This window comes from Marmota monax, unplaced genomic scaffold (genome assembly GCF_021218885.2).
Source record: "Marmota monax isolate L192 unplaced genomic scaffold, Marmota_monax_Labrador192_F-V1.1 WCK01_AAM20220418_F8-fsc00207, whole genome shotgun sequence".
Lineage (NCBI taxonomy): Eukaryota > Metazoa > Chordata > Mammalia > Rodentia > Sciuridae > Marmota > Marmota monax.
Window position 1 is genome coordinate 1,733,184 of NW_026692713.1, and position 25,895 is coordinate 1,759,078.

General features: G+C 44.1%; 1 protein-coding gene across 1 annotated transcript in view; it reads right to left on the reverse strand.

Moving 5' to 3' along the window:
- Window positions 1-25,895, reverse strand: part of Vstm4 (V-set and transmembrane domain containing 4) — a 100,424-nt gene that overhangs the window by 35,065 nt on the left and 39,464 nt on the right. Inside the window, exons 4-5 of the mRNA XM_046446717.2 lie at window positions 25,427-25,534; window positions 13,302-13,335 (exon numbers count right to left, since the gene is read on the reverse strand). Coding sequence (XP_046302673.1) covers window positions 13,302-13,335; window positions 25,427-25,534 — 142 coding nt within the window. The remainder of the gene's footprint in view (window positions 1-13,301; window positions 13,336-25,426; window positions 25,535-25,895) is intronic.

The window sequence follows — 25,895 nt, forward strand, 5'->3', positions numbered from 1 at the left end:
TTGTTGCAAATATTTCTTCCAATTCCCTTTGAATTCTGATTTGTTAAACATACAATCTTTCTTTGTTTTTGCTGAAATCTCTTTTGATGGTTTCCTTTCATTTGTTGCCTCTGAGTTTGGATAGTCTCCCCAACTGCGGTTCACACACTGCAGAATCTAATAATAGTTCCATTTCCTCTCTTTTTTTCTTGGATTTAATTCTTTGGCTCTTTCATGTAAAATGGAAGTTTCTTGAACATTATTTATATGAACTTACGCCGCCATTCTCAGGGCTTTCAGTAGGCTAAAAAGGACTCTCTTTGTCATTACCACTTTCTTTCAAAACAGTAAGACTGCACCAAACTAAATTTAGTTCTAATTCATAGTTCAACAATGAGACCTCGTACAGACACTGCGAAATCACAGTGACATATGATAGATGATTTTTCCCTCAGAATTTCTCTCATTGAGCCAGCAGGGCTGGTAGGACTTTTTTGACCAAGAAAGCCCATCTCATGATTAACTCACAAGAAAAGTTATCCCACATGTTGGGTCGGAACAGGTCTGTATTTTGTCTCTGACACAACAGAGCTGATGCCAGTCAAACCAAAAAAAAAGATGAAAAACAGGCCGGGGAACTCCCTCTAAATTAGAGGGCTGTGCGATTAGAGAGAAGTGCTATTTGCCAGAGCTCTATTGAGCAGGGCTGTTTCTCTGGCTCCAACAAGGGTGAGGCAGGAGGTGGCGCGTGCAGTGTTCTTGTAAGATGTACAGACAGTTCCTGCCTGGTCACCCCCCAGGGGTCTCCATCCTGCAAAGGCTCAGCACCTCTGCTCAGTGACCCCTGGTGGCTGGATAAAGGGCAGAGGGGCTGCACTGGAGCCTCTTTCACTCTAACTAGAGAGTGATTCGGGACAACTCACTTATTTCCCTAGAGATCCACACACCAATCTATAAAATGGGTCACCAACCCCCTGCTAACGTTCCACAGAGTTATGATGAGAATCAGATGAGATGGTGTGGTCTAAGCAAGATCAGGAATGAAATGGATAAATAGCAACAAATTCAGTAGCCAGCATGAGGGAACATGGTGGGGAGTGCAACTCTGGGAGCAGGATATTGGGTATTTCACAGTGCCCATGTTCTAGCCCTGAGGGAACTTTCAACTTGAACCTTGATCAGAAAACTCTCTGCTGAGTACAGCTTGCCCTTCCCCTGACGAACACCCTCCACAGGCTCAGCAGTGCTGAACAATAGCAATGCAGGACACTCCTGTTAGGCAATGAGGGGAGAGAGGCTGCAACCCTGAACAGACTGCTGACCCAGGACATCAGGCAAAGCAGCTGTTATAGTTTGGATCTGGAACATCCTTCAAAGGCTCGTGTGTTGAAGGCTTGGTCCCTAAGGCCTCAGTGTTCAGAGGTGGGGCTTTTGGGAAGTGATAGGATCATGAGAGCTGTGACCTAATCAGAGGATTAGTCCATTGATGGATTCATAATTCTCATTATTGAGAGGTGGTGGAAACCGTAGGAGGTGGGGCTTAGTTGGAGGAAGTGGGTCATTCAGGCAGGCCCTGGCAGGGTAAATCCTGTGCCCAGGTCTTCCTAGTTCTGTCTCTCACTCTGCTTCTTGCCATGAACTGCGTAGCCTTCCTCCACTTCTTTCTACCAAGGTTCTGCCTTACAGCAATGGAGTCAGCTGACCATGAACTGAAACTTCTGAAACCATGAGCCAAAATAAATCTTTCCTCCTTTAAGTAATTCATATCAGGTATTTTGATCAGATCAAAGAAAAGCTAACACAGTGGGTGACCTGGATTTTGCAAGGCATTGAACAAATTCTGAATAACCACTTTTTGCAAAAAAACAAAGTTAAAAATGGTAATAGCTATGTTTGTGTCTATCCTGTGCAAGTCAGTGTGGAAAGAGCTTGGCATTCATAATATCCAGTGCTCCCAGATGAGAAAATTAGACCTCAGAGAGTTCCAGACCCTTTTCAAAGAACACTGACTAGACAGCACATGTGGGATTCAATACAGGTTGGCCTACTTTATGGGCCTTGAAGCTAGTACCCTTGGACCAAGTCCAGACAACACAGAACCAGAAAACTGGGACAGGAAGATAGTTAATTGAGAAAGATCCACTGCTCTGGCTTAAACTAATTCCCTGAAGAGAAGATCCTGGAAGGTGACATTGAAATTTCAGTGTATTTTAAATTCGTATTAAATTCAGGCACTGCAGCTGATGAAACCCCTTCCCTGGTGGAAGAAGGAAGGGAAAACCCAAGTGCTGGGATCTTGGGGGCCAGAGATGTGCCCTAGATGAAGGACTATCCCTTGAAGCAGGGGAGTATGTTTCTGCAGATTGTCTGGATAAGTGATGTCCGCCACCAAAATGGTATGCATGGTAGGCCATCATATGGAAATTCTGTGTGTCTCCTCTAGAGTAAGGAGTATTCAGGAGAAGAGAGAGGAATAAAAATTTAAAATTAAAAAAAAAAACCACTATATACTGAACTGATTCTATCAAAGAACATAATTACAACTGAGACTCAGCCTCACCTGCTTCCATAATTGTAAGATCAAAGCACACTCAGGCTGCACTACAGATGAGTCCCTCTGATGTCCCTTGGCCATCAAATGGCCATTCTTATACAGAGAGTGGCCTGGGATATGCTAGAGGTGCAGCTAACCTTGCAAGCTAAGGGGCTCTCATCCAGCCAACCATGCATCTTTGTGCCTGGCACATATGAATTATGAATCCAAATGTTCCCTTGACTTCTATCGAATCTCATTTCTTGTTTAATAAGTATGTACTTCTTATCCCTGGGTACAGAGTTTCCTGTTGTATGCTCCAAAGGGATTTATGGCCTGAACTGAGGTAGATAGATAGGGACAAAGATCCCAACCCAGAAAACCCTTAACAAGTGGACTATGGAAGCCATGTTGGCTCTGGTCCTGCCAACACCTTCCCGGGCCTGCAGAGCAGGTGTTTCTTAAGTTGATCTATGTCACCCCCCAGAAATGTCCACCTGCTTCCTTTCTTCCTACTTGCATTTTTTGGCTCTGACAAGGCAATGCCTGACCTAAATCACCAGAGAGATCCATCCGTTTCTTTTCGAGCAGCTCTGTGGCCTCTTTTCTAAGATTCCATGCAGGATCAGTACCTCATAAAAAGTTAAGTGTAGAATCTTGAAGGAAGATTGCTGACCTCTACAGCTATGTCACTATGAAACTTACTGTCACTTTAAAAATAATAATAAACAATACTAATAACTACAGGTACCTCCCTCCCCAATGTCAACTGCCACAAAAAGTCCAAGGATTCATATATACAGGGCAAGTTTCCTGAACCTGACATCTTACCATAGGCTTTTTGAACTTGTTCCGGGGGTGTCTCCTGCCATTAAAGTACCCAAGGTCAATGGTATCACATGCCAGAGCTGCTTAGGAGTTATATAATTTCACTTTCAAGATGAGTGAATGGCCCACTTCATCACAGTGACTCCATTGGGATGTGGTAAGCACATAGAGGGTGTCACGTATCATTATCTTATCAATGACATAATCATCATCGTTATGTGGAATCTTCTCTCTCAATGTTTGAGTGGAGAATGGAGCGGGACAGTATTCCTGGGAGCTAAGCCAGAGCCAGCTTCTGTCCTAAGACCTTCTAACATGCATATTCTGACAATATCAGAACCAAACCTGCTCCTTTGTGAGGTGGTTGCCACGTCATATCTGGGTTCACAGCCACCCTGTAACCATTCACAATAAGTAGGTTATGTCACATAAGAAGTTCACTGATAGAGCCACATACTAGATAGTTGTATAACTGCCACCAAGGGAAGCTCTTCCTTTGCAGTCCCTTCCAGCTTTGTGAATTCTGCCACAGAGGCTTGGCCAGGCTGGTATTTTCGTTTGACCTTAAAACTTCTGAACACTAACAAGTTAAGATCAGAAAATGTTTTGTTAATATGTAGGGAGGCCCTATAGAGTCCTGGTCTTGGGTCATAACACTAATGGCTGGGAGAGGTCACTGAGGCGGTGTCTTCAGCATCTGCCCCACTCAGAATTGACAGCACCTGTTTGGGTAGGATTGACCCCTTCCCCCAGCTTGGCACAACCTTACTCTAGCTATAGTGCTTGATCCAGGCTGCTCTAATAGAGGGGAGGTCAGAGTTGTGTTTGCTGGTTAGGAAGAGAGACAGTGGGTTCTTGAAGGCCACAAGTGAATGTATGTGGCTCTGTTCCCTTCCAGCCTGTCCTGAGGACAAAAGGCTACTTGGAGTTAGTACCAACCAGAAAAAGGGCCACCACCCCAATCACCCTGGGTCCCTCTGGACTGAGCTGCCCTCAGACACTGTACCATCCCCAGTTAGGTGAGCCGCAAATCCCTTCCTAGGTTACACCATCTTGGCTTTTGTCATCTGGAGTGAAAAGATTCATAAATGACAAAATACTCCCATTTATCTAACAGTTGGCAGTTTTATTCATGCTGTAGGTCAGCAGAGACTAATTTGTACCTTGTAGGGTATTTAGGAGGATTAGAAAGAAATCCCCTGAAATACAGGACATGGGTACACTACAAGCAATTGTGAGGAAACAGCCCATGATCCCTGCCATCTCTTCAAATCTTCATAGTGACCCTGAGCACGAGGGACAATGGCATATCTGTGCTATTTTGTAGAGGCTTAAACATTCCCATAGAGGTTGAATGACTGGCTCAAGGTCACAAATCTGCCAGGTAGCAGGGCTCGACCTGATAATGAGGCTGCCCAAACCCAGATGTTATGCACTGCACATTGTGCCAGTGTAGAGAACCAATCTCAAAGGCCTGTCCTGCCCCCTCCTACTCCTACCTGAGAGGCTGTGGAAACAGGATGACAGATCAGCACTGGGGTGAGAGTACATGACTGAGAAATATAGCCATCAGGGGCGCAGGAAAGAGGCAGGCGGTGGGACACACACGTGTCTTCCATCCCTGCCCTCAACACCCTGCTTGCTCTGGTGAATGTGGACAGAGGAGGGTCTGCAGCATTCATGAACATTAAAAACCCAGCAGAGAGCTGGGGTTGTGGCTCAGTGGTAGCATGTGTGAGGCACTGGGTTCAATCCTCAGCACCACATAAAAATAAATAAATAAATAAAGTTATTGTGTCCAACTACAACTAAGAATATATATATATTTAAAAAAAAAAAAAAAAACAGGAGAGAGTAATGAACAGTGATTGGACCACAGCCTAGGTCTATTTAGTTTCATTGTCCTTGGAGACACAAGGTCCTCCCTCAGAAAATATCTCTGAGGATGCAAAATGGTCTGCCCCAGACCTGTATCCCAGGAGAGCCCTTGCACAAGCTGCTTACACTGGAATCTGTGGTCACAGGAAGGCCACTGCATGCAGCAGATTTTGCATGCCCAACTTGATGCCTTCGTGAGACAAAATAGCACAGATATGCCATTGTCCCTCGTGGCTTCGGGGTCAGTGCAGCCAATCCTAATCGACCTTCACTATGCCTCTCCCACTTCTCCTTCTGCTGCCCGACTTTCCCTAGCATCTGTTTTTGTTACTAGTGTGAATGCCGACTTCTGAAGCACTCACAGTGAATTCCAAGCTTCTGAGCACATCTGGGATAGCGTGTTTTCCCTGGAGCCTGGCAGCCTGGGCTGGCATCCTGTGAGCTGTGCTGCTCACAGGTGAGGAGGCCTCAGCACACCGTCATTTGTTTTTTTTTGTTGTTGTTGTTGTTGTTGTTGTTTGTTTGTTTTTTCTTTTTATCAATTTCTCATCTGGCAAATGGGGACCATGACAGCCTCCACCTAAGGGATTGTTGCTAGGAGTGAAAAAAGTGTGTGTCCCATGATTTGTGTGGTTTCCAGGACATGGCGATCAATGAAAGCACAGCTTGGTTGTTGTTATGATTGCCATCCTTGGTGCTGCCCAGCCACCCTCTTGATGCTCTGTCCTGCATCTACACACCTTCCAAATCCCATGACCAGGATCCTCTACTCCCCAGGCTTTCACCCCTAGGATACTCTCTCTTCCCCCAGACCCCCAGCCCTGTTAATCCAGAACACTCTCACTTATCCTTCGGAATTGGCCCAAATACCCCATCCCCAAAGGCCTTACCTCCAACCACTATGGACAGTTGCAATAGCTCCTGGGCATGCCCAATATGAGAGCTACCTCAGTTGTATTTTACTGGGCTTCCCATTAAACAGGGACTTCAAGGGCATAGACTGTATGTTATTTCATCTTTGCTCTGTGGCTTTGTAACCTGAATCAGAAGAATTCCTCAATAAACACTGACTTATAATAGAACCATTTGCAAGGAACTCACTCCTTACTAAAGATACTCAAAGCACTTTATACAGACCAATTCATCTAACCCTCCCAACACTATGTGCTAGGTCTATTATTGTCCCCATTTTTTAGAGCCAAAGCACACAGCAATCAGTGGCAGAGCTTGACTTTGAATAAAGGCATATTGGCCCCTCAGCCTTAATCTTCCAAGAAAATTGCCTTGCACAGAAGGAATAAATGTCCTGTCACCCTGTGACTAACCAGTATTATAAAAAAGAAGCAAGCACTTGCATATCTAAGATCAGAGCACCCATCTTTAGATTCTCTTTTAAATCACACTTCTGTCTTAATTCTGAGATCTTGGACATGTCACTTATTAATTAAATCCCATACTTCCATTTTCTGGGGATGCTTAAAAATCTCTGATGATTCAGAGAAGACTGAAAAATGCTTCAAATTAAGCTCACAAGCCATGATAGAACAGTTCCTGCAATTTATCCTGCATATAAATAGCCCAAACCCCTATCTATCCATGAGAAAGAGTAAGTACCAAAAAAACACAGAGAAAGCGGGAGGGAACTCCAGTTGTAGCTGCTGTCAGCACGTGCAACCTAGTGCCTACTTTTTGTCTATCATTTGCAAACACTTTATTGTCTTAAATCCAGGAAGTATATTGGCTGGGGATTGCCTTTCCTGTGCTCCCAAGCTATCCTTCCAACAACCTGCTTGACCTGCAGGGTGAAAGGTATCACAGCTCTGTGCAACTGGTAGGATTTCATTTTAAATCTGATGTTCCAAGACTTTGGGGGACAGGGTCATACTTACTAGCTGAGCTGCTCTCAGAGCTCTTTTCCCCAGGGAGGGCGTGTTTAAAACCTGGCAGAACTCAGAGATATTCCCTCCCCTCTGCTATGTCTGCATCCTCAGCACACATGGCCATGGGAAAGGAAGTTTCCCAACCCTGAAGGTCAGGGCTATTCCTCCCAGAGCATGGCAACTTGTGACCTCAGGGATAATACACATTCACATTGAGCCTTGTTTTTTCTCCTCTTTGGAAAACTCTTAGTAAATCATGGAATTTCCTAGAGTCACCAGGTCTTTCCCTAGTCACTTGGAGAGGCCCCTTTTTCTGTGACCACAGTCTCCTCAGTACCAGCATGTAGCCTCTTCCTGAGGGTCCCTCCCCTGCCTGAGGGTTTCCATTCCTAGTATCTTGCCCTGGTTCTGTGCTTTCTGCCCATACCCACTTAGGACAAAGTGGTCAGAGGATGGAGAAGGACAGTGGTCCTAACCAGAGCTCAAGACCCCAGAGGCCCAGCTGCCCATGGCAGCAGCAATGACAAAGCCAACTGATGAGACTCCAGGACCTGGGGGCCCCAGTCATGATGGGGACAGGAAAAGTTGTCTGGGCTGCAGAGGTGAGGCATATTCAGGCCAAAGACAAGATGTGAAGGCGAGAACTGACCTGTTCACTATCGGGGCACTGTAGCAGGAGCTCAGGGCTGCACTAAGTAATTTAAGCATAAGGTTGTAGTTAGGAAGATGAATGAAAAGTCAGGCAGGTGCTCATTCCCAGGTTCCAGAGGTAGATCTAGGGTTTATCCAATAGGAGGCACACCCATGGGGAAAGCTGTGAATCAGGCACCCCACCTTACTCCCTGGCAGTACAGCGTGGCTGGCAGAGAAGCAGAGGTAGCATTTGAGCAGGACTCTCTGATCCTCCCTGACCTCCGTGTTAGAGTCTAGAAGCCAATGAATTGAAGGTCTGGTTGCCAGCCTGTGGCACCTTTAAGAGGTAGAGTCTGGTGTGGACCAAAGCTAGGTCATTGAGGGTATGCCCCTGCTGGGGGATCATGGGACCTTCGTCTCTACCTGACTCTCTCTTAGCTTCCCTCCACCATGAGGTGAGCAGCTTTGCTCCACCACATAACATAAGCCAAAAAAACAACAGAGCCAACAGATGGATTGAAACCTCTGAAATCATGAACCAAAATAAACCTTTCCTCTTTTTAAGGTGGTTTTTAAGGTATTTTGACACAGCAACGGAAACCTAACACAATCGGGTACTCCAGAGCTGGGGATAAACCAAACTCTACCAACCACCAGGCTAAGATGACACACTGCTTGCTCAGTTCAGTCTCAGTTCATCACGGCAGGGGTAGGGGGAGGCCAGGGAGGGGAAAGAGGAGGGACCTATCAGCACAAGTCGCAGGCTAATTAGACACAAGCATGGCAGGAAGCAAACACTGAGTAATGAAGGCCAGCCAGCTGCTCTGCAGCCTCAGACTGCCCAGCCATATCCTCCCCCAAGAATGAAATGACAGTGTCACCCTAGTTCTTGGGGCTTTGTGGGGAAGCATGCTTTAAAAAAAGAAACAGCTTTATTGAGGTATAATTGATGTACTGTAAACTTTACTGTTGAATGTAAAATTCAACAGTTTTTAAAGGATCTCTAAAGTCATGTAATGGTCAGTCACTAAGGTTAAGTTTCAGGATGTTTCAATCACCCAGAATGTCCCTCTTGCCCATTTTAAATTAATCTCCACTTCTAACCATCAGCCATAGGTGATAATTAATCTACTTTCTATCTCTATAAATTTACCTTTTCTAGGCATTTTACTAACATGGAATCATATGATATGGGTTTTTTGTTTTGTTTTGTTTTGTTTTTTGCATCTGGCTTCTTTTCCTTAGTAGTGTTTTGAGACTAGCCTATATCTGAAGTCTGTTTCATTACCAGGCAGTATTTCATTGGGTAGATAAGCTAAATTTTGTTTACTTATTCACTAGTTGATGGACATATTTGGATTGTCTCTACCAATTGATGGACATATTTGGATTATCTCCAGTTTCTGGTTATTATGAATAAAGAAACTATGAACATCTACATATAGGTCTTTGTGTGGACAGATCCCCTCAAGTGGAATTGCTCGCCATATGTTAAATTGTATGTCTTAAAAAACTACCAGACTATTTTTCCAAGTGACTGCACCCTTTCACATTCTCGCCAGCAACATATAAGGATTCAGTTTCTCCACATCCCTGTCAGCACTGACATCGTCTGCTTTTGGATTCCAGCCTTCTTGTCAGTCTGCAGTGGTATCACATGGTGGTTTACATTTGCATTTCCTTAATGCCTAATGATATTGAACATATTTTAATGTACTTATTAGCTACTTGTATATCTTATTTACGGAAATATCTATTCAAATCTCTTTTGTCCATTTGTAATTACATCATCTTATTATTGAGTTGTAAGAGCTCTTTATATATTTTGTCAACAAATTCCTTAACAGTTACCTGATTTGCAAGTATTTTCTTTCATTTAGTGGTTTATCCTTTAATTTTAAAATGTAATTACAAAGGTTTTCAATTATTTTTAATTAATTTCGAGGACAATAAGAGACAAGGGTCTCAGTTAATAATTTTGTCTTTGAATATCTATGAATCTAACACTATTGTCTTGGCTTTGTATCAAAATTCAATTGACCATAAATGTAAGGATTTATTTCTAGACTCTCAGTTATGATCTCTGTACCTATATTTGATCTCTGTACCAATAATCTCTGTACCTATATTTGCACAAATCCCTAAATGTCTTGATTACTATAGCATTAGAATGAGAAGAAGTGTAAATCCTCTTTGTTCTTTTTCAAAATTTACATATATAATTGAGAATCAATTTGTCAATTTCAACAAAAAAGTGTGTGGTTTAATTTCTACATATTTAGATATTTCCCTGATGTTATTTTGTTAATGATTCTTAGTTTGATTCCAATGTAGTCAAAGAACCACTTTATGATTTCAATTATTTTAAATATTTTGAGGTTTATTTTATAGGTCAGGATATGGTCTATTTAATGTTCCCTGGGGGCTGGGGGAAAAGCATGTTCTTCTATAGTCGGTGTTTTATGTCAGCCAGGTCCTGTTGGTTGGCTGCATTGTTCAGATCTTCATCATCCTTGCTGATTTTCTGTCTATAGCAGATCTATCAGGTGTTGAAAGGAGGCTACTGAGGGTACTCAGGTTCCTACGCAGAACTGGATTTATCTATTTTTTTTTCAGCTCTTTCAGGTTTTGCTTTAATTTGTGGTCTTTTGTATGATGTGTTACACATTTAGGAACTTTGTATTCCTGGCTGATTGATCATTTTATCATTTAATGCCCCTCTTGGCCTCAGGAAGCTTAATTTGCTCTTACGTCTATTTTATCAAGTATAGTGTAGCCACCCTGATGTTTTTGTTGTTGTTTATGTGGAATATATTTTTCTCTTCTTTTTTTCCAATCTACCTATGTCACTTTATATGAAATGAATTTCTTAGAAACAGAGTATAGTTGGATCACACTTTTTATCAACTCTGCCACTCTCTGTGATTTGATTGGTATATTTAGACAATATGTATATACACACATATATGTGTGTGTATATACATATATGTGTGTGTGTGTGTGTGTATTTGTTTTGTTTTGTTTTTTGTTTTTGGTACCAGGGATTAAACTCAGGGCACTTAACCACTTAACCACTGAGCCACATCTCCAGTGCCACCTACCCCCCCCCTTATTTATTTATTTATTTATTTTTGTATTTTATTTACAGACAAGGTCCCACTGCGTTGCTTAGCCCCTCATTAAGTTGCTGAAGCTGGCTTGGAACTCAAGATCCTTCTGCCTCAGCCTCCTGAGCCTCTAGGATTCCAAGCACGCACCACTGCACCCAGCTCTATATTATTTTTGAGTCGGGTTTTGTTTTCACAATTATTTTAGTAGCTGGTTTGGTCAATGATTGACCAACATTGACTGGTACCAGTATCCATCACTGAGTGAAGTATGGAGACTTCTTTTCTATTTGGGTCATTTTATCTTCCTCACTTTAAAATATCAATGTCATGAGTATGAGATAGTTTTGTAATTCTTGATTTAATGATTAAATATTATTTTAAAGCTCATGAGAATCCATAGACTCTTCTACTGTATGTATCAGCTCTTTCTGTTGTTCCTTCTTTCTTCCTGATGCTCCCCCAATTTTTTTCTCAAAAAAAATTTTTTCATACTTATTTTATTTTTTTATTATTTTTTTAAATTTTTATATTAGTTGCTAGCAAGTCTGCTAGTTACAAATTATTTTGGTTTTTTTGTGGCTGACTGTTCTATTCTTTCAATATTTAAGAAATGCACCATTTATTTCTGTTCTGCAAGGATTCAGAGAATAAATGCACTGACATGCAAATCATCTTCTGCTTGTTTCCGCTGTGTCTCCACGTGGGTTACATCAGGTTTATCCTGCTTGGCACTCACTTAAATCCTGAAGTCTTTTCCTTTGCCACACTTGGGAAGTTTTCAGCCATTATTTCCTCCAATTCTCTTTTTACTCTACACTCTTCCTCCTCTAGTTCTGGAACTCCAGTGACAGAATGTCAGGTCTTTTGTCCCCTAGGTCCTTGAGGACTGTACTTTGCTTGTTCTCCTTTAGTCTATTTTCTCTCTGTGATTCAGACAGATGAATCCTACTGATCTGTCCTCCAGTTCACAGCTCTCCACTGACATCTCCACACTACCATTGTAAGGATTTTAAAATTCTCATTCATTAAGAATTTTATTTCTATTATTATATTTTTAAATTACACAATTTCCATTTTTAAATAATTTCTCTTTATTGGCTGAGCTTTTCTATTTTGCCATTTGTTTTAAGAGATGTTGTAATTTCTTGTCAAACATTTTTTGATGATGCCTTTAAAATCCTTGTCAGTTCAATACCAATACCTGACTCATCTCCGTGTTGACCTAGTCAATGATCTTTTCTTGTTCAAGCCATAATGTTTGTGTTTTTCAGTGTGACGAGTGATTTGGGGAAGAATCCTATTAGGAGGTTCTGGGTTCTATTTAAATCTTCTAATTTTTTGCAGGCTTTCGCCCTGTTTAGGTTATCACACGATCTTGGCCAACTTCTGCAGGCCAAGAAGTTCATTTCACCTTCAGAGACTTTACAATCTTATTTTAACCTGTTTGGATTATTTGGGAGCTGCCTGAGTGGGAGGGGTTTCCCTAGATGGAGCTGGATGTCTCTTGGTGAGTGGACCCATGGAGAAGAAGAAACTTCCTAGTTGGGCCTCTTATTGGGTCTGGGTTCCTCTTTCCAGTGCTTTCCTCCAGCCCTGATGTCATCTGGGGAGGGGAGTTTCAGGTCTATGGAAAGAAGAACCCCTATCTTGATGCTTATTGTTATTGGGAGGGGCTCCCAACCCATGCCCCTTGCTGGGGTGTAGGGATAAGCTGAGCTTGTCAGAGAAATGCCCATTAGATACAGGGAAGGAATGAGCTTACCTGGGTGCTTTCTGTCACTAGTCTGGGAATAAAAAAAAAAAATGGGTCTAGTCCCCTTCTTCTGTTGGATGGAGAAGACATAAGATGCTCTGCAACTTTGTAATTCCCCAGACCAGGGACCCTTGAAAGAAGACTTCCTTCTTCTGACTACCTCCCCAAGTCCTCCTTGGGTTTTCTCTTGTTATTTCCAGAGTTTATAGATGTGCTTTCCAGAGAAGAGCAGGAAAAATTGACCTATGCTATCTTGTCTGGATTAGAAGCCCCAAATTTTAAATGATATGAGTTTGCAAATATCTTCTCACAACTACCTATGAGGTGTGTCCCACCAGGTAAAAGTGGGGCGACATTGGTCCAAGGACATTAGGAGCATCTGTGGTCAGAAGGTACCAACATGGTTTTGATCAACTGCGAGTCCCCTCCTAAACAGGGGTGCAGACCTGCACACTCCAAGCTTCCTCCAGCATGCGGGTTGGGCTAGCATGAGTCAAATACTATCTGGACCCTCCAGGGGAGATAATCAGATTGTGAAATCTTCCAACACGCACACACATGCAGAACACACATCGTTAAAGGGCTTATTTATACACTTACATGTAGACCATTAGGTAAAATACTTATTTAACTGGTTTCTTAGTCATAACAACAAAAAAAGTACAATAGCAGAGTTTCATTTGGAAAAAAGAAGAAAATATTCCTACCTGTTCTGAGGACATTTCACCAAATAATGTCTCACTGTGAAAGAAAAAAGAAGAGAGAGGTAAATAAATGCTACTTTGGGGAGATATATATATATATATGGGTTTTTGCATACTCTCTTGGGGGAATACAGCAAAGACATCACAGGACACCCCAGAAACTTGACATTTTTCCAGTTCTGGATCTAGTCAGGCAGGAAACCATACATGTCAGACTTCCTGGTTTTATAGCTCATAATATTTATTTTTGGCCAAAGCAGGTTGATTGGTTTCTAAACAGATAGATCTTGAGATGAAAGTGTCACAGAATTCCAAGCTCTACCTTAGTCACGACAAAGCCTTCCTGAGATCAGATGAGACAGCTGGTCTCCACTTAAAAGCTCCTAATATATGATAAAATGGGCGAGCATTCTCTGATTAATGCTCTTCCCAGACTCAAAAGAGGCCCTGGGGAAACCAGTCTTGGAGCAAGACATCCTTCTATAGCAGGTCTCTTTGGAGAAAACTAAATGATTCTGGCTGCAGAGGAAAAATAAGAATACCTAGGAACTTAATGAAACAAGTGTCAAATTCAAGGCCTATAATTGAATTTCCTCCATATAGAAGGAAAGTTGGAACAGCTAGGGGAATCCTGGGTTGTGTTGAAGGGTCACATCCATGGTCCTAGGGAATCACGCCTCCCTGTGTCTGTCCACACCTAGTATAATGCTGACTCTGGCTTGGCCACATGAGCTGCTTGGGCCAAGGGAACATCAGTCAATGGGTCCCAAGTGCGGAAGCATCAATGGCCTTTGGCTGTGGAGTCTGCTCTCTTGTTGCAGGGAACTCTTCTGATACCTCCTGAGGAAGTCTTGCCAACCCACTAGAAGATGGGACAGCATGGAGCAGACATCGGTCATCCAAGCTGAGGCCCCAAAGTAACCTGCGCCGGCTACTCCACTATTAGATTGTTACTAGCCAAGTGTCTCCACTTAAGACCAGAAGAACTGCTCAGCTGGGCCCAGCCCAAATTGCTGACCTGCAGAACTATGAGCAAATACAACACTTGCATGAAATTGTTAAATTTGAAGTAACCAATGCAGGTTTCATTGCTGGCTGGGAGACTTTCAGCTTCACAAATGTCTGTATAGCTTTATCTTGTCCAACTCCTGACCAGTACCCAGATTCTTCCTATACTCCATTTACTGAGTAACTACTGAATGCTAGATAATTTATAGATGCAACAATAACAAGAGCAACCATGGTATGTATTAAATAATTCCTATATTTGTAGCACTATTCTAAGAGTATTTATATGGACCAGTGGTCTTCAGTCTAGGGTTTTCATACCCCAAATCACTCTCATGTAGGACAGTTTGAAGGAAACCAATTTCTGGATCTTCATCTTCCACGTCGTTATTCTTTCAAACAAAACAATGTGCCATTTACTTCGGATCTGTATTCTTTCCCTCCCCTGTCATGATGTAACTGTTTTCTATTTTATAAAACCAAGGCAAACTTTTCATTCATCAAGATAATATTAGGCGACCTGCCCTAGGGGGAATTGCCAGTACGCAAAAACAAGAGATGATGTCAGTGTTGAGAAAGTGAGTACCTCTCTACCAGGTAGCCAACCCTTCCACAAGACAGGGCTGCACATTTCCAATATTTTGCTTCCAATAAACATTGAGGAATATTATGTCAGATTCATTCCACTGTCTTTCCTATTCTTATTCCCCCTCTCTTCCCTTCATTTCCCTTTGTCTAGTCTACTGAACTTCTCTTCTTCCCCACCCCCTGCACCTCTTTTGTGTGTGTGTGTGTGTGTGTGTGTGTGTGTGTGTGTGGTTTAGCTTCCACATAGCAGCATGATTCACAAGGGCTGTGCTATGGAGCCAACACAGGTGCTCTTCAACAGATGAATGGATAAGTAAATGCGGTATATATACACAATGGAATATTACTCAGCCATAAAGAGGAATGACTTTATGACATTCACCAGTAAATGGATGATCTGGAGACCATCATGCTAAATGAAATAAGCTGATCCCAATATCCCAATATGAAGAATATGAACTTTCCAACAGTTAAAGCATGTTTATGCGCGCTCTCTCTCTCTCTCTCTCTCTCTCTCTCTCTCATTTATTTATTTATTTATTGGTACCAGGAATTGAACTCAAGGGCACTCAACCACTGAGCCATATCCCCAGCACTATTTTGTATTTTATTTAGAGACAGGGTCTCACTGAATTACTTAGTATCTCACTTTTGCTGAGGCTGGCTTTGAACTCAAAATACTCCTGTCTCAGCCTCCAGAGCCTCTGGGATTACAGGATTGCACCACCACACTTGGCTTCTCTCTCTTTTCTAATAAATGGTTTCTAAATAAATGGTCATAAATGATCATGGTAATTAACAACAAGACATTTAAGTTTAAAAACAGGTGTAACCATTTAATTTTAAGATGTTAGCATTTGCAGTGTTCTGGAATTATTGCATCCATTGCAATAATTCACATTTGTGATGAAAAGTTTTGATATCAACAAAAAAAGATCAAGAGTTACTTAGATTTGTGAATTATTTTAGAAACTATTCAGGCAAAAGTATTTGAAGACCACAATTTCATACTCTAATATTCACAATAAACTTATCTTCACTGCTGTATTACAATGGAAGACACAGAAAGGTTAATGAACTCAACCAAGGTCACACACCTAATTATTCCCTCCAAAATTCATATGTTGAAGTCCTAACCCCTAGTATTTCAGAATGTGATTGTGACTATGTTTGTTTAAATTCCCTTTAAAGAGGAAATTCAGTTAAAATGAGGCCAATAGGATGTACCCTAATCCAACATTGAGAGCAGTGACAGAGAATGGGAGAGCAGTGACTGAGATTGGGGGACATTGATGACCCCATGGATGTGGCAAACCTGCTGCCTGGAAATGTTTCTATGCAAGGGTACAGGATGCCTTGCTGCTATGGTAATGCCCCACCTGAAAAGACTTTGTGCAAAAGTCTTATCAGCATCCATTTTGATCTCAGGCATATATGGGATAGAAGAATTCTCATGCTAGACAACCACCATGTTTCACCATCTCTGCTGCACCTGAGCCTGTCTGCTTAACAGTAACCTTAAACAATGGGCTCCTTGAGCACTACACAAAGCTCCTAACATTGCACATTGCAACTGTGGCAAAGCTACATAGATGTTTCTAGTTCTGTAATTTACCAGAGTATAAAGAATAATGCTCACATAGTCTTTAACCTGATAATGAGATGTATATAAATAAAGCTTGCTGGCATAACTCTTTAGATCTGCTTCTCCCTCAGAGAGTAGTGCTCCACCTGATCCCAGTTCTTTTCCTTCACAATCTGCACGTGTGAGTCTTTCTTTTCTACTCCCCCATCGCCCCTTGCCTGTTCTGTGAGTTTGGTGGTGCAGGATGTGGCACAACATGACTGGTGACCTCATAAGAGGAGATCAGAACACACACACACTGAGGAGGACAACCACGTGAAGACAGGAAGAAGATACCATCTACAAGCCAAGGAGAGAGATCTCAGGAGAAACTAAGCCAGCCAACACCTTGATATTGAACTCTAGCCTCCAGCCTCCAGGACTATGAGACCATATGTGTCTGCTGTGTGAGCCCCAGTCTGGGATCTTTATGATGGCAGCCTGAGCACACTGATGCAGCTGAGAAGCAGCACAGTTGAGCAGCCTGACTTTGGAGCCATCTTGTAACTACTCTGCACCATTCTTAGAGAAATTGGGTAGTGAGCATTCAGGTTCCTGCAGAAGGAGACTGGCCATTGTCCACAACTGAAGTGGAACAGGGCTGGTCTGGCATCCAAAAGAATACCAGGAGCTGACCTGTTCAATGGCAGGGAGGTAAGCAACATGAAGGCCAGGAATTGGAGGAGCAGGAGGGTGGCTAGGGAGACTCCAATGGGTATGTGGGCTAAGGAGGTCCAGGGGCCCAAGTCCAGGAGGGCAGGCAGTGCCAGGATATAGAAAATGCATGCCTGGCCAATTTGCCAGTCAATGGGTGTGAAGTCTCAGCCTGGTGTGTGCAGGGTCAATGCTCCCATTGTGAAGAGGGACCACCATAGGACCAGAATTTTGATTCTGAACACCAGAGGTGAGACTTACAGGCTCCTGAAAAAGTGGATGCACACAGACTTGCCCTTGAACGTGCATAGTGTCTTCAGTGCTCATTACAGGATGGTGTGACCCTAGCTTGGCTTGGACCCTTTGGAAGCAGAGACCAAAGCAATGATTCAAGTGCCAGGAGTTTATGGCAGAAGATCCTGGGAGTTGCACTTGGGAGTGAAGGAGTGAGACCTGGAAGAGAAGGAAGGCAGTACAGGGATGATGGAGCCAGCCCCTCCCACAGGCCATAGCTGGCCACCAGCACTCTTCACCTGGAGGCTTCAGCACCATGCCAGGCAACCACCCTGCACAAAGACTCAAACTCAGGACCTGGTTCCTTTGCAATAGTGAACTTATGAATTTGGAGACTTTGAAGATTCTAAAAGAAAGGCTGTATTTTCTTATGTCTTCTAATAAGAAACACCAAGCTCTGGCCCCTCCTGACAACCCCTGCCCTAACTCCTCCCTCTCAACTGAGACCACACCACTCATACCTCCCACCCCAAGCTTCCCAGAGGGCCTGTCCAACCTGAAGGCTGTGGCTCTTCCATCTAGGCCTGTCCCTATCACCACTGCCAATATGGAGTTGGATAACTTAGGGTTGAGGGAGCCATGCACCCTATTTTGCCAACCCCTGTAGCAGTGTTTGGACCTCCACAGTGCGGCTGACCTCTTCTCATTCCTTCCAATTCCCTTGCACTGCCTCAGACTCCCAGGCCTTGCAAAGACCCTGTGATAGGACCCATGGCAGCTTCTGTTCTATTCTCGGAAGGTTCTCCACTCACAGAAAGGACCATGGCAGCTCCACCATGGAGTTTCAGTTCTTCCCAGACAGTAAGTGCCCAGGAGCTTTTGCAGAGATCTCTTCCCTCATCTGCGGCCCCAGAACAAGCAGGGAGCCCTGCAGCCTCGGAAAGCACCACCAGTATTTGAGGCCAGCCTATGGCCCCTGTCTGTATTTTCTTGGGGAGACACACAGGACACGGACACCCCTTCCCACACACAGCCCTGAGCCCTCCCCATGCCAGTCCAAAACCCTGTGCCCTATAGGAAGCAGCCCTGCCCTGCCAGCCCTGCCAGGCCAGCACCATTACAAAGAAAGGGCCACCTCTCTTGGTCACAAGTGGGAAGCTGAGAAGAACCAAGCTCTCCACCTCCTGTTTGTTTGGTACTAAGAGCCATTTAATGGCCACACTCATAAAAAGAAAAGCTCTGTATACAAAGTTGCCTATGAGAGTCAGGTGGTCTCACAGTGGTCAGCAGCCTTAGGGGGCTCAAAATGTGAAAAGACCAAAATGAGATGTGCCAAAAGTGTGTAATCACACTGTATTCTGATGCTTCAGAATTAGAAAGGAAGGAAGGAAGGAAGGAAGGCAGTCTCATTCATAATCTTTATATATTAATCTTGTTGAAATGATATTTTGGATATAGTGGGTTAAATAAGAAATACTAAATTAATTTCACCTGTTCACCTGTTTCTTCTCACCTTTTTAATGTGACTACTATGGAAATGTCCGATTACATCTATGGCTCAAGGCGTATGTCTACTGAAAGAGCCTGCAAAGGGCCTGCTTGACATGGGAGCAGGATGGCTGACACAGCTGCCAGGCTGACAAATGAAGGCATGTGACCAGGCAAGGTGAGCCCACGCATCCCTGGTGCTGCCCACAGCTAGGACTGGAGGCCACACAGAACGTTGAAAGGCACCTCCCATAGACCCAAGAAAAAATGTCCATCCCTAATCTCCTAGTCAGGAGACTTAAAGACTCAGAACATAATTTATTTGGGGTTTTGCAATATCTGCTTTGTAAATAAAGGAACTCAGATCTAAGCTCTAAGTCCAGGATTCTTTTTACAGGACTCCTGGGAAAGCTCTTGAGACCCACATAGGAAAGATGGCCTCTCTTTTGTTGGAGTCAGTGGGCCAAATGAGAGAGCCAGAAAAGCCTTCTGCCTTACATTGAAAGAAAAGAGGGTTATACAGGTACCTCTGGTTCTAGGCAGATGATCCTTCAGCTTCCTCTAGGCCTGGGGTCATCCTCCAGTTCCCTACCATCCCCAGCCATCCAATTCTGTCCTTTGCATCTCCCTCCCATCCCCCTGTCTGGCTGTCAGTGGGACATGGGCCCCAGCCCCCTCTTTCTTGTATCTCTGGAAGAAAAGACAACAGGCCTTCAACTTATCCACAGCAGGAGCCAGAGAAGCTACAGCTTACAGGCAGGGGAGGAAGGGGATTTAACAAGCCTTGGGGGAGTCCAGTCTAAACAACCAGAGCTCACACTGATGAGTACAATTAAAAAGTGTGGGCTATCCCTCTTCTCCACTTGGTTCCTGTGTGCCTTAAAGACTGTACTTCTAAAAACTCAGACATGGAAGGCTGAGGGATTGTTGGGGTCATCCCAAGGCAGCAAATCAAGATTGAATTTTGAGCCATGAAAGTTAGGAACCACTGGAATATTTCGGGGCTCAGCTGTGGGCCACCAAGATTGGTGTTTTCCAGGTGACTCTGCTTCAATAGCCCTGGGATGAGATTCTGGGCACTGCTGGCATTAACAAAAAGCAGGCATGGAGATTTACTACTTAGGAGAGGAAGTGGAAAACATGTTTGTGCTTGTCCAGCAACACATGGGTGCAATTAACTCCAGATGAGCTAACGGGAAGGCTGAAGCTTAGGAAAGGAAGCAGCACAGGCCGGGGTGAGGGCAGAGCAGCAGAAAGGCTGAGAACCAAGAGGGCTGTCCCGTGGGCCCCTGGCTTTTGGGATGGGCTTATTTATCTCAGAGTCCCTTGAGGGCTCACATCAGGAATGGGGCCAGCTACTCTAATGTCTTCTGTCTACACAGATATTGCTACAGGAACCAAAGAATAGGTACTGGCCTCAGCTCTTCTGTTCAGGGTGGGAGCAGCCTAGAAAACTAGATGCTTTGCAGCCCTCATCAGGCAGGAGAGGCTGGCTTTCCTACTTACGGGCAAAATGTGGAGGCTCAGCCAACACACCTCCACATGAAAAACCTAGACACCATCAAGACTCAGCCCTCCTTAAAACAGCCCTTAAAGTGTATTTCTAGTTTGGATCAAAATGATGCAAGTTTGTTATAATGTGGTGTGTTAAGTATGAGAATTGGCTCTATTTGAGTTGTAAGGGTCACACTGTTCTTTAGTAATGTCATTTCTGAGGATCCTTTGTTCATGCATGGACTGGTCCTCAAATATTTGACTGCCCCCAGTGAGAGACCCACTACAGAAGCAACCTCCTGGGCTGACCTCTTGGATGTGCTTGTCCCTGCTCTTACTCTGACACTGGCTGGAACCTGCAGTGTTGGACTCACAGCCCTCCCCACCCCCACTTGACCCTTCCCTGCTCCTCAGGACCCAACTGGTTACCAGGGAAATAGCCTGGTACCACAGTCCTCAGGTCTCATTGAGGTCATGATTATGTCCCAGCCACCTCTAGTGATTGGGCTGCACCTTTCCTCTGCCCCAAGGCAGGGGTGAAAGCCTTCCCTTGTTCTAGTTGGGTAGTGGGGAAAGAGAGCAATGCAATTTGCTTTGAACAGTTGTTTAGAAATGATCACAAATTCCTTGCCACTCTTCTCTGGCCCTGAGACAAGGCTACCCTGGGGACTTGCTTTAACCATTAGAATGTGAGAGTGACAGTTGAGGCACATTCTTGGAGACTAGAGTTATCAAGCAGGGGGCTTTGGATACTGTGCTGGTGAGACCACAGGAAGAGAGAGATGTCACAAAGTCCTTTGTCCCCTCTAGCCCTTCTCTCTTAGATGGATCCCCAGGGCTGAGGCTCCACCCTGGATCTCAATCTGGGGCAAATTCCAGATATTAAGGATCCCAGCTCCAATAGAACAGCCTAATAGAGCCCAGCCCAGATTTCAGAAATAAACTTTGCTTTGGACCACTGCTTTTGGGGTGATTTTTTTCTACAAGCAGTAGGTACCTCAAACATTTTAGGATTCCCTGTGTGTGATCTCTGGGTGAGAGTCCACTTAATGACAGGAAATGCAACTGCTCTTAGTCACATCTCCAGATTCAGAAGAGATGTCTGTGACCAACTTAAAACAAGACCATGTTCATCAGATTCTCTGTGTCCCATCACATCATTTCTGTTATTAAATATCAAGAACTCTTCCTAGAGTCCTACAACCCAGGTCTCATTGGACACTGGGGAGCTTCCAATGGTAGTGGTCCTCACTGCCCACCTGCCTTTGGAGTACCACTGACTCTGAGCCTGGTTCTGCTCTCCTGAGTACCTTATAGGCAAATTAATGCTCTCCAACCCACCTGCAGCATAACAGGGCTGTGGGAGAGTAGTGTCTGCTGAGCTCCTGTGGGGGAAAGGTCAGGGTTTGTATCCAAGTAGGATGGGTTTGGGATTCTGAACTATACTGGGGAAATTCACCATTGCTCTGCATGGAAATGGGGATTTGATAAAATACTTACCCCCCAGAAACAGCAATAGAACAGAAGCAGACCCACTAAAGACAGTCCTTCTGGCACTATGAGTCCCTTGGCAGGACCTGTCCCCGGATTCCTAGAGGTCTTGCTTCTTCCAGCTCAGTGGACAGAGCACCAGACCTATGAGGAATCTGCTCAGTGGACATGATTTTGGGGAGAATAGTCCATCCCCAGAGGTAATCTGAAATTTCTGATTATTTCATTCATGGGAGATAACACTTGAAAATTGGTAGGTAGAAGGCAGGGATTCAGGATATCCGGCAATATACAGGACAGTTTACAAATGAATATTTGTCCTGCTTGACTGCAAATAACCTTCCTGACATTCACAAAAAGAAAAAACAAAACTCTTCATGAGAGCCTGGGATCTAAGGCTGTTTTACATGAAAACATAAGGTCTATATTTTTCTGCTTCATTTTAATATATGATGATTATTTCAAGGGTGTGAGAACCAAGTTAAGAGTACATTTTTTATTTGAAAACTTACTAACACTTGGAGTTTTACGAGCAGTACCACTCCTAGATTTGAAGGCATATCTGTGTCTATCAATACTTGTCCCTGTCACATGCATATGGAGTCTTCATACATACTCACATAGTTTATGTAAACTTTATTTCAAGGGTCAAATATAAAGGTTTACTATCTTCTCTGAAATTCAAACTTATCAAAAGAATGGGTACAATACTAAAATTCGTTTTGCTGTATTATAAATTACTTTCCTCTGAATTTTCCTTTGATTGTAGAGCATTAAATTATATTAAGGATCCCAGCTCCAATAGAACAGCCCAGCCCAGATTTCATGGAGGGCCTCTGAGTCTCGCACACCCAACTGCATTGTGGACCAAAGTTCATTTAAAAATAGTTGCGGGACCATGAAAAAATATTTGTTGTAAAAGGGTGCTGAGTGAGCTTGAGTTAAGAAGACCTGGCTGTAAGGCTGTAAGCAATGCTGGTTAGAAAAGGAGCACATACAAATATGTCACAATGAATCCCACTATCATGATAATTATAATGCGCCAACCAAAATGCTTTTAAAAAGAAATTCAGGTTCTCAGGCCTGCTCCAGACATTAAAGTCTGGCTTTGAGCAGGTACCTGGTCTACTCAGGAAGGTTAACTGCTGCTCTAAGGTTCCTGGGTCCAGTTAAAGGGCATACCCAGGCCTACAATGCATAGCTCTCTGCCTTTGGTCCACAATGCAGTTGGGTGTGCGAGGCTCAGAGGCCCTTGGCCAGCAGAACCTGCCCTGCCTGGGCTACAGAGTACCAGCCTGAGGCCGCTGACAAGGGTTCATATCAGGCCGAAGTCAAGCTGCCAGGAGCTGCAGGAGCCAAGTGGAGCTGTTTGAAAAGAAGTTCAGCAACAATTGCAATGGAAGGCCAAAGGAAAATTCCTTAGCAATGGTCAGCCTCCAGAGAGCTGAGGTTTTCTTGAATAAAAATGTGGAAGGCTTGGGTTGAGGATGGGTCTGGGCCTCATCACAGGAACGGGCCACCATTCCTGTGTCAGGACTTTATCAACCTCCGTGGCTGTCCTCTCTGTCACATGGGAGCCATGCAGGCTGTCACACAGGGCATGGAGGAGTCAAGTCGGGTGCCCAGACCATGGCAGGTGGTCAGATAACACTCCAAACAGCTGAGTAGGGCTTTTAGATGTTCTGCACAGGTGCAAACAAGGCTGTGTGGAGCCCACCCTGGGGCTAGAGGTCACGGCAGCTGGGATCCCAATTCTCTGCATGAGAATCCTGAATGTCTTGCTTTATTTCCCTGGCCCTGCTTCAGGCCCCACAGGGCCTGGAACTTAGGACAAGTCAGGCTTTATTATATCCAAGCCCTAGCAGAGCTCCCTTAGAACACAGCTGGCTTGAGAACTTATGTGGCTTCCAAATTCCAACAGTTGAGAGCAGAGCATCTGGGAAACAAACCCATTTGTCCATCATTTGTTGTGCATCTGTCATGGGCCAAATTCCAAGGAGAACGGGTCATGTGCATGGCCCCTGCCTTAACTGTGTCCTCTGGAAGAGATGTAAACGCCAACGCCCATGCACCACATGTGTCATGAGCTCAGGGGAGCAGTCAAGGGTTAAAAACAAGAGAAATGCTCAGGTGCCACTCATATGGTGGCAGACACCATGAAGGAGGGTGGCTTTGGAGGACAACACATAGCCACATACAAAACTGGTGTCAAGGGTACCAACACCAGAGGAGAGAGATCAGGGCTGCAGCCCTCATGCCATGATTGGGAGCAGACTGTATGGGTGTTCTCTGCTGTCTCCGCAATCCCCACGCATCCTTGCTCAGCCTCTGGGGCTGACCTTCTCATTGGAGATCCCTCCCTTGTCCTTATGCTTGGCCACACCATGGGGACACAGCAGCCAGAGAGTCCAACAGGGGAGAAGAAAGGCTAAGAAATGCACCACCCTGGCCTTCTCCTACTGCTGGCTTGTGGTTGAGTCCCCTTCCTAAGGCCCCTGTGGATGACACATCCCGACAGCAGCAGCTTTCACACAATCCTGGAACAACTCCTTCCCTTTCCTCTTGAGGTCTAGGGTAGAAATAGCTTCCTATGGATGCTGGTCCCTGGGTGTGTCTCCTCAGCTTTGCCTACACCTCTGGGGGAGTGTTCCCTCTGTAAGTTTTTCTGTGTGAGGGTCTCCTCCACACGCCCTAACAACATGGCTCTTTCTAGAGCCATGACCTGGATGAATAGTGATAATTATGTATAATTATAAACAAATGTCAAGCATCTCTCTTTCTTCTCTTCTCTTTTTCTTTTGTGACTTAGAACAAGCCCATGAGACCCGGTACACTCCCATGTCTCAGATGAGGAAGACAGGGAACGTTCTCGGATGCTAAGTAAAGAAATGTGTTTGGAACTGGAATCTGAGAGCCCAGCTTTTACCATGGCTCATTCTGAGAGTGAGCATTCCCTGGCTGTTTTAGAAATTCTCGGGGGAGAAAGAGGTAGGAGTGGGGAACACTCAGAGAACAGTCACGGGTTGAACAAGAAAGCTAGCAGGAAAGGACACTCAGGTTGGACAGGAAAAGAAAGATGGGGAGACTAGGCAAGTCCTACCTGTCTACTAGGTGAACCCTCATAAGAACTATCTATCCAAGAAAGGGCTTGTCAAGTCACTGTCATGAACGAGGAAACTCACGTTCAGAAATAATCTAGGAATGTGTCCAAAAACTCAGTCTTGAGAGGCAGAGTCCTAATGCAACCCCAGGCTCATCCATGACACAGCCTCTTCCAGGAGAATGATATGAGAGCAGTTAGGGATCTCAGAAATGGAGGAGGAGGGATTTGAGGAAAAGGGGAATTTAAGTCACATCAGCAGTGACCACAGTTTATTTTAGCAGTGACTAAGGGAAACACATCTCACTTACTTTGCTTACCAGTCATAGGTAAATAATCCTGACTCGGGATGATTTTTCTACCAAGGTGATACTTTGCCCAGCATCTTGTGCCTATTTGTGGGCAGAGTATCCGCCTGTTCCAGACATGATCTTATCTGTTTCTTACCTCTGGATTTCCTCTTGTGAAACACAGACTGCCAGACAATGACCAGAGTGAAGAGCAGAACGCTGAGGATCCCCACACAGCACACAAGGACGGCATACATGTAGAGATCTGAAATGCAAGGACACATCCAGGGTAGTCATCAGGGGAAAACACACAAAATCAGTTTTAAAAAAATGGAATTCTAAAAGTCCCACAATAAAGTAATCAAGGTAAAGTGTGGTATTGGTAGAGGCCTGGACACACACCAAAGAAACAGAGCAGAGAGCCCAGAAAGAGATCCACACAATTATACTCAATTGATTTTGGACAACTGCAAAAACAATTCAATGGGGGAAGGATAGCCTTTCAATAAATGGCACTGGAGCAATTAGCAAAAAATAAAATTATAATTAACCTCTCATGCTATATAAAAATTAACTCAAAGTCAACCACAAGCCTAAAATTAAAATGCAAACTAAAAAACTTATAG